This window comes from Calidris pugnax, unplaced genomic scaffold, assembly GCF_001431845.1.
Source record: "Calidris pugnax isolate Ruff unplaced genomic scaffold, ASM143184v1 scaffold55, whole genome shotgun sequence".
NCBI lineage: Eukaryota > Metazoa > Chordata > Aves > Charadriiformes > Scolopacidae > Calidris > Calidris pugnax.
Window position 1 is genome coordinate 2,158,528 of NW_015090832.1, and position 8,605 is coordinate 2,167,132.

Below are 8,605 nucleotides of genomic sequence, written 5' to 3' on the forward strand. Positions count from 1 at the left end.
GGGTGACCGGGGGGGTCCGGCGGGTTACGTGCCGCTCTCTCCGCACTCGCTGGCCGGCTCCTGGCTGCTTCTCCCATCCCCTCTCTCTGCCCTGGCAATGGGGGAGCATGGCGAGCTGTAAAGAGGGGAAATGGTGCCAGTCCCCAGACACAGAGCCCTCCTAGAGGGACGGAAAGGAGCAGAAATGAGGACAAATGCTGCTTTCCCCCACTCTCGGCAGCATCAAAATTGCTAGAGTGCACCAGGACCCAAAGCTGAGGGACCCTTTTAAACCTGGGGCGTCCAAGAGAACGTCTGTGAGATGTCAGAGTGCTGGAAGAGAGTAGATCTGGAATGCTTCTCTGCAGGTTGCTCTCCGGAGCTCTGCCCTACATGGTGGAAGTTGTTCCCTCTGCTGCGTTTTTATCAGAGGTGGAAATGATAACCTTTGTGTATTCCTCTCTAGTGAGGACCAGGATGAGCTGCATTACCAGGATACTGACTCGGACGTGCCGGAGCAGCGGGATGGGAGGTGTAAAGTCAAGTGGACGCAAGAAGAGGTAAGTGAGGGCCTGACACTGGCTGGAAGCATGTGCTTTGGGACAGGTCTCTGGCATGGCACCCAGGGCTTGGGTGCCTCCACCCTAGCTGTGTCCCACTGGCCATGACACCACCTCCTGCTGTCTTGCTACTGGGGAAGACCATGAGTGTGTTTTGCTGATGTGAGCTGAGGCTTTAACGAGGCTGGGAGGTTCAGGGGAGTTTGAAGTGTAGCCTGAAGAACAAGAGCTCCAACCACTTTAACTTAAGCACATGAGCCCTGAGTGAGGCATTTGCATCCTGCAGCCCTCTTGTGAACAAAGAGGCTTTCCAGAGGATGGCTGAGGCCTCCATCAAGTTGAATCGTGCAGTGGAAATGTCCTCCCTTTTCTGTAGCAAAAGCAGGGAGAGCTGAGACTGCTGGGATCATGGCTTAGTCATCCTGGCTCAGAGCCTGAAATTAGTTGGGATATTCATAGAATCATTATAGTTGGAGGGGACATTTAAGATTATTAAGTCCAACAGTTAACCCAGCACTGCCAAGTCCACCATTAAACCATGTCCCTCAGCACCACATCTACCTGTCTTCTAAATACCTCCAGGGATGGCAACCCAGTCACTTCCCTGGGCAGCCCGTTCCAATGCTTGACAACCCTTTCAGTGAAGTTTTTCCTGATATCCAATCTGAACCTCCCCTGGTGCAGCTTGAGGCCGTTTCCTCTTGTCCTGTCACCTGGGAGAAGAGGCCAGCCCCCACCTTCCTACAACCTCTTTTCTCTTCCCTCCTCCCAGTTCCTCCACCATCTTTGTTCTGTTTGAAAACTATAACATGTCCTGTCTTCCTGGGGGCCTGAACACCAAGTAATGTGGTCTTTGTGTAGACATCAAAGCCTTGAGCTTGTGTTTGGCAGGGAATTATTTCAGGCTTCTGTTTGCCCAGCCAGAGCACGCAGTAAAGACACCCTTAGCGGGCTTTTTGTGAGCTCTAAGGATCGGCAAACCTGGGCTTTAGCAGGGTTTTAGCAGCAATATCTATCTTGTTTTCTTGTTCTCTTGATGCTGTCAGCCCAGGGGTGCCTACGGCATGTGTTGCCTCAGTGTATGTGACAGTGGATGTCTTTGTTCTTTGCAGGATGAGCAGCTGAAGATGTTAGTAAGACATTATGGGCAGAATGACTGGAAGTTCCTGGCCAGTCACTTTCCTGTAAGTGACCCCTTGCCCAGCTGGGAGTTGTAGTGTTTGCATGTTGCTTCTTGTGCTCAGTGCGCTGGTTCTGTGTGTCTGTACAGCACCTTGCACAGAGGTACTCTGCTCTGTGACTGCAGCTCCAGGCTGTGAAATGGTGCTCCTTCAGGGCAAAGAGACATCCTTCTTGCATAGAGGACTTTCAAGGGCAAATCTATTAGAGCTGGGATGAGGAATTGAGGTTTCTGTCCCTGTTTTCTCTGCCCAGTGCCCTGGTCTGTCTTCTCCATGTGCTTCTGGAGGTTTTCTGTGGGACAGCACGTGTGTGTCTGTGTGGCCTGCTGTTGCTGTAGGGGCTTTTGGAGCTTCTGGTCTAACACATGGCTGCTCTCATTGGTTTCCTAGAACCGCAGCGATCAGCAGTGTCAGTACCGGTGGCTGAGGGTGTTGAATCCAGACTTGGTTAAGGGCCCTTGGACCAAAGAGGAGGACCAAAAGGTAAGTCAGGGCTGGGAGGATCAGAGCATTGGCCTGTGACTGCAGAGAGGATGGTGGTGTCAGACCCTTGGGTCTTTTCTTGTAAATGTGGGTGATTCTTCCCAATGGTGGATGCCTGTGAGAGCAGCACTGTGCCCTGTTCTGAGCAGACTAATGCAGCCATGGTCATGATGAGCAGAAGCAGGTCTAGGCCTCTTTAGCCTTTCTCTGTTTGCCCTTATGTGGTCCCAAGAGAGGTGAAGACCAAAGCCTGGAGACGACTGTATTGACCTTCCCCTCCTTTATTCCAGTTCCTCATTTCCCTCCCACTCTTTTCAAAGGTAATTGAACTGGTTAAAAAATATGGCACCAAGCAGTGGACCCTGATAGCCAAGCACCTGAAGGGGCGGTTAGGGAAGCAGTGCCGGGAACGCTGGCATAACCACCTGAACCCCGAGGTGAAGAAGTCCTCGTGGACCGAGGAAGAGGATCGCATCATTTTTGAGGCCCACAAGGTCCTGGGGAATCGTTGGGCAGAGATTGCCAAGCTGCTGCCAGGGAGGTAGGACCTCTTTGCTCACTGATGCCTTCACAACTGGGTGGCTTGTGGAGATCCATGTGTTGGACTCACAGGATGGGGCTGGAGAGTGTGTAGGAGTTGTTAACTGTGCTTTAAAGCTCATGTAAATGGTGTTTCCTCCTGCTTTCTCTGCAGGACCGACAATGCTGTGAAGAACCACTGGAACTCCACCATCAAGCGGAAGGTAGACACAGGAGGCTTCCTCAATGAAACTAAGAAGTCCAAGTCACTCTACTTGCTCGTGGAGGTGGACGACAAGGAGAGCCAAGGTCAAACGAGAGCTGGGAGCCAGGTACTGCACCAGCACATTTGCAGCTGGGTCAGTCCCATGCTGTGCTAATGCATGTCAGAGCTGTCACCCACCCTTCTGCTGCCTCTCACACTGCCTTTGCTACAGCCCGGTGTCTACACAGACAGTCTGTGCCTTCCCCAGGCCTTTTCCAAGGCACTGGCTCTTGGGAGATCTGTCCCTTCAGGAGATAGAGGTCTATTGTGAACCCCAGTGTGCTATCCAGGCGGAGGATGGCAGTCTGCTGGTGCTGTTGCCTTCCCAATCCCAGCATCAGGTCTGTCTTGGAGACTGAAGATATTTTTGGCTCTGTTGACTTGTTACTGGTGGGAGAAGGAGGCTGCTCCAGACAATCTGGGGGGCATGGTGAAGAGGTGTATTCCTTCCCTTTAAAAAAGGAAGCAGGTGAAGTACAGCCATTTGTTTTTTCATGAAGAAACATGTAGTTTTAAAAGGCAGGTTCTTAAAAAGTAGGAATTGCAGAATTAGTGCTACCTGTTTGGCCTTTGTTCAGCTTTTTCCTGGGATGCTCTTAAGTGAAATCTTCAATTAAACAGTCCTGTGCTCGTTACATTGCATGGGCTCCTGTTCAGATGGTGTATGGGAAAGAGAAGTGAGGGAGAACAGGGATGTGAAGCAAACTGAATGGCAAGTAGGAGAGCAGGTGGAGCCGAACGTGTCCAAGGACCCTTGCTTTTTATCCCCAGGACTTGACCTTGTTCCCTTGGCTGGGCTTTCTTTGTTGTATGCACAAAGACTGTCCTGCCAAACTGGCCACTCGATATCTCTGCAATAAAGGAAGAAGACATCAGCGATGAGGAAGTGACGGGCGTGCAGGAGTTACCCTCCGAGCTGCCAGCTGCTGAACTGGCAGAGCATAACGCTGAGGGGACCCCAGATGATGTGGTGCCTGAGGATGCCTCTTCATTTGTCACATCACCGTACAAATGGGTCGTTGAAGCTGCCAACTATTTGTACCCAACATCTGTGCCAGCCTTCAATGAAGCTCTGGACATGATTGAATCTGTAAGTAACAGACCCTTGCTCCTCCGACCAATGTAGGGAAACTGATCCCTGCTGTTTTCCCTTGAGTAAACTTACTGGGTCACCTTGCTCATCACCATGGGATTCTGTGATCCTCAGGGGGCTGAGTCTGTCATTGGCTTGTGACTTCCACTGTCTCTTTTCCAGTGCTGGAATAGGCCTTTTCAGCTCTGCCAGTATTGCTCTGGGCTTGCAAATTCCCCTCTGCTGCTGTGGGAGGATGTAGGTGCTGGCAAACCCGATCTCAAGCCCTACTCCATCAGCTGGAGTGTCCCCAGCTTTCCCTTTCATAGCAGTTCAGGCCCATGCTCATGGGCTTTCCTTTCCCTCCTGTTATGGGATGGGATAGGGCATGACAGACTGGGAATAGGCCAGTATGTAGTATGCAGGACAGACCCTGAGATATTGCATCCCCTGGGATGAAGTCACCATTTCCAGTAGTCATGGAAAGGAGGCTGGCTAGAATCAACAGAGCACTATGCTGCCATCAGAGGGAAATGTCAGCGCAGCCCCCACCCTGCCTGGGGAGCTTATGAGCTGATTATCTGTGAAGGATCCACTTTGCATGTGTATAGGAGGATGGAGAGTCTGTGCCCAAGGCTTAAAGGCCCATCTGTGGGTCCTTAGGGGCTTGCTTGTATGGTACTTTGGGTGTTGGTGGGGTGGAGCTCTCAAACAGCTGATCTGCTGAACTGGTCTGGTTATTTCTGAGCTGGTTCTAGCAGTGTGGTTACAGCAGAGCACTGTGTCCAGCTGTGTTGGTGTGCCCAAGACTCTGGTTTGGTGTTGGGTGACAGTCTCTTCATTCAGCTCCTGTCCCCAGCTGCTTTTTTTGTCCCCTCTGTGTAGGGGTGCAGCTGGTGGTGCAGCTGTGCTGTGAACCCAACTGGGAAACCAACCTTGCGTAAATAGAAAAACCTGCCCTACGCACACACAGCAGCTTTCAGCTGGGCCAGTTCCCTGCTCTGGTTCTCAGCTGTGCTGGTCGCAGAGGGGAGGAGGGCTCGAGCTCTCCTTTAGCCAGGCTCCTTGCAAATACCAGTATGATCTCACAACTCCACTTATTTCACCTCCCGGTTCATCTCCGCACCTGCACCAGCTCAGCTTTCCTTCCTGGGCTGCTTCTGATGGTTTCCTTTGTGTGCAGGACCCCGACGGGTGGTGTGATCTGACCCAGTTTGACCTCCCCGAGGAACCCTCTGCCGGCAGCAGCAGTAGCAGCAGCAGCAGCCCGGTGAGGCAAACCCCCAGCAAGCCACTGCCATCCCTGCCCAACGTCACCGAGTACCGCCTGGACGGCCACACCATCTCCGACCTGAGCAAGAGCAGCAAGGGGGAGCTCATCCCCATCTCTCCGCACGCAGAGGTGAGCTTTGGCACGCCACCCTCTGTGCTGAAGAGGCAGAAGAAGAGGAAGATCTCCCTCTCCCCGGTCACGGAGAACGCCACCAGCACCAGCCTTTCCTTCCTTGACTCCTGCAACAGCATGACGCCCAAGAGCACCCCCGTCAAGACACTGCCCTTCTCTCCATCTCAGGTATGGGGCGATGGCAGAGCCCAGTCTGTGCTCCTCTGCTTGGGCTTGGTCATGAGCTGATGAGTGTGCTGGTGCTCTCTCTGCTTCCCTTAATGTGTTCCCATCAGCTCTGCCAGCTTTGTGTTTCTCCTCCCTTGAATGGGGGACAGGGTGCGTGTCTCTGCTAAAACAAGGTGCAGAGCTGGGTTTTGGCACTGCTCATCTTCAGCGATGCCCTTCCTGTGGGAGCAGCAGCCTGTGTCCACCTCTGGGAGGCTTGTAGTGTCAGGGAAGCCCAGCTGCCCTGTGTGACGGGCAGGACACGTGCTTGCTATGAGGAAGGAGCACCACTGTGCACACCTACGTGCCTGCCTGCTGCAGGATCACTGGGGAGCATGATGTTTCTGTCCCCAGGGCATTACTGCCACAGCTGTGGGTAGCAGAGTGACAACAGTGAAAAGTGGCTTTCCCTGTTCGTTCCCAGTTAAATCACGCAGGCAGGCTCAGCAGCACACACTTTGTGCAGATCTCCTGAGTTGCTGTGCTTAAGAAAATGCTCCTGGGCTTGTCTTCGTTGCAAAAGGGACTCAGGATATTTCAGCCCGTGTCACAACTCCTACAGCATCCACACAGGTGTGCACACCTGGTCTCCAACATACATCACCATGGAGCACTGTGGTGTTCAAACCCACTGTTTTGTGAATTGATGTGGAGGAGTTTGGTCTATAAAACAGAATAGAGGCTGCTGAGCTCCCACAGCTGCTCTGTCTGCCCCTGCCTTCCAGGCCTTTATTTCTGCTGTTTCTGCAGCCCTGGGTGGCACATGAGAGAGCACCACAGGACAGTCTGACAGTCAGGTTCAGGTGGACCTCAAGTGCAAGGCCAGCAAGAACTGGGAAATGAGAGTGGGACCCAAAATGGGCGTCTCTGCTGAGTGTGAAAGGCTGGAAGCCCTGGAGGGAATTTTAAAGGCAAATGGCATGTCCTGCCTCTTGGGTTGAGTTTCAACCATCATCTCTGCTGAGTGTAAAAGGCTGGAAGCCCTGGAGTGAATTTGAGAAGGCAAATGGCATGTCCTGCCTCTTGGGTTGAGTTTCAACCATCAGTGAATGTAACAGACGCAGCTCTTCTCTCCCAAGGCTACAAACCTCATTGCTTATGGGAGTGAAGTTGTCACTTAATAGCTGTTGTGAAATAAAATCCTAGCACAGGTGAGACAGTTTGTCACTTTTCTCACAGTTTAAGCTGAAGACAGCTCAGTGCAAAACGTGTTAACTTGCACGCTGTTGTGTTACATGAACTTCCCTCACGTTTGCCAACCTGAGGTTGGAATAGACCTTTGGTGGACTGGCATTACTTCTCCTTCAGCATTTTGCTTGGCCTTATCTGGATCCCTGTGGGGAGAGACTTCTCTCCCACCCTGTAGCTGCTTGTGGTCACATTAGCTCATCCCTTATAGGAAGTGAATAACCTTTGTTATTCCTGTTAACCTTCTGGCAACTCTCATGTGTGTGTCCATGTAAGGAGTCTTTTATTTAAGAGTCACCCTGGTTTATATTGGGACAGATCCCTCTGGTGCCAGTCAATATGAGGGGATTGTCCCTACTCAAGTTTTCCCCCACATTTAGGAAAAAGGTAATGACTTGTAATACTATGCTGGGATGCTTGAGACTGAGTGTGTTCTCTTTCTTTCCTGTGCTGTGCAGTTCTTAAACTTTTGGACCAAACAAGATACACTAGAACTGGAGAACCCGTCTCTGACCTCCACGCCTGTGTGCAGTCAGAAGGTGATTGTCACTACCCCTCTGCACAGGGACAAAACTCCTCTGCTCCAGAAGAACTCAGCGTAAGTCTTTTCTTCCTTTTCCTCCCCCACCCAACCAGCATCCTTTTCCACACAGGAGTTTGGTCCAATTCAAATATACTTCCCTCGGTACTTGTACTAGAGCTACTGAGAGAGGGGTATAGCAGGTTGGGGTTTTCACAGAATGCTTTAGGTTGGAAAGGACCTTAAAGATCATCTGGTTCCAACTCCCTGCCCTGGGCAGGGACACCTCCCACCAGACCAGGTTGTTCAAAGCCCAAGCCTGGCCTTGAACCCCTCCAGGGATGGGGCAGCCACAGCTTCTCTGGGCAACCTGGGCCAGTTCCTCATCACCCTTGCAGGAAAGAATTTGTTCCTGAGATCTCATCTAAATCTCCCCTCTTCCAGTTTAAAACTGTTCCCCCTCGTTCTGTCACTCCCCTCCATGATCAGGAGTCCCTCCCCGTCTCTCCTGGAGCCCCTTTAGGGACTGGAAGGGGCTCTAAGATCTCCCTGGAGCCTTCTTTTCTCCAGGCTGAACTCCCCCAACTCTCTCAGCCTCAGAGGGGCTCCAGCCCTTGGAGCATCTTTGTGGCCTCCTCTGGACCCACTCCAACAAGTGCATGTCCTCCTTATGTGGTGTTTCCCAAAGATAGCTCCTGTCTGAGCTGCAGGGGACAAGTGTCCCATCTGACTGGGGCCACAGCCAAGTGACCACTGTTCTGCTCAGCTGCTGGGTAGGCTGTTACCTTCTGTGTGTGTCTCTGGGAAGCAGTGCAGTGCTGTGAGCCCCATGCCATCAGGGAAGGGATTTGATTTTTCTCAGGAGCTGTTCAGATCCGTCCCTTTAGCTCTTCACCCTCTGCTTTGCCTGACCTGAGGGGCAGTCCCGGGTAATGATTTCCCAGGGCTCTGTAACAGGCAGGTGGGAAGGGGTGGTCTGTTCAGGGAGTGTTTTGCTGGCAGACTGGAGCAGGGCAGTGTTTGGGGGTGCTGGCTGTGCTAGCAAAACTGCTGTGGTGTTGGCCTGGCCCAGAACAGCTCCCCTGTGCCGGTGGTGTAAGCTGGCTTGGCCAATCCCATCCTGGGCTGCATCAAAAGTTGTGTTGCCAGCAGGTCCAGAGAGGTAATTCTTCTACTTTACTCTGCTCTGGTGAGACCTCACCTGGAGTATTGTGTGCAGGTCTGGA

The 8,605-nt window shown here is 52.3% G+C and overlaps 1 protein-coding gene across 1 annotated transcript in view; it reads left to right on the forward strand.

Annotated features, from left to right (window-relative positions):
• Window positions 1-107: 107 nt before the first annotated feature.
• The window catches only part of MYBL2 (v-myb avian myeloblastosis viral oncogene homolog-like 2), a 24,869-nt gene continuing 16,371 nt past the window's right edge, over window positions 108-8,605 (forward strand). The window contains exons 1-9 of the mRNA XM_014941234.1: window positions 108-117; window positions 412-539; window positions 1,652-1,723; window positions 2,111-2,203; window positions 2,524-2,744; window positions 2,898-3,054; window positions 3,850-4,077; window positions 5,243-5,632; window positions 7,318-7,457. Of these exons, the coding sequence (XP_014796720.1) occupies window positions 108-117; window positions 412-539; window positions 1,652-1,723; window positions 2,111-2,203; window positions 2,524-2,744; window positions 2,898-3,054; window positions 3,850-4,077; window positions 5,243-5,632; window positions 7,318-7,457 (1,439 nt within the window). The remainder of the gene's footprint in view (window positions 118-411; window positions 540-1,651; window positions 1,724-2,110; window positions 2,204-2,523; window positions 2,745-2,897; window positions 3,055-3,849; window positions 4,078-5,242; window positions 5,633-7,317; window positions 7,458-8,605) is intronic.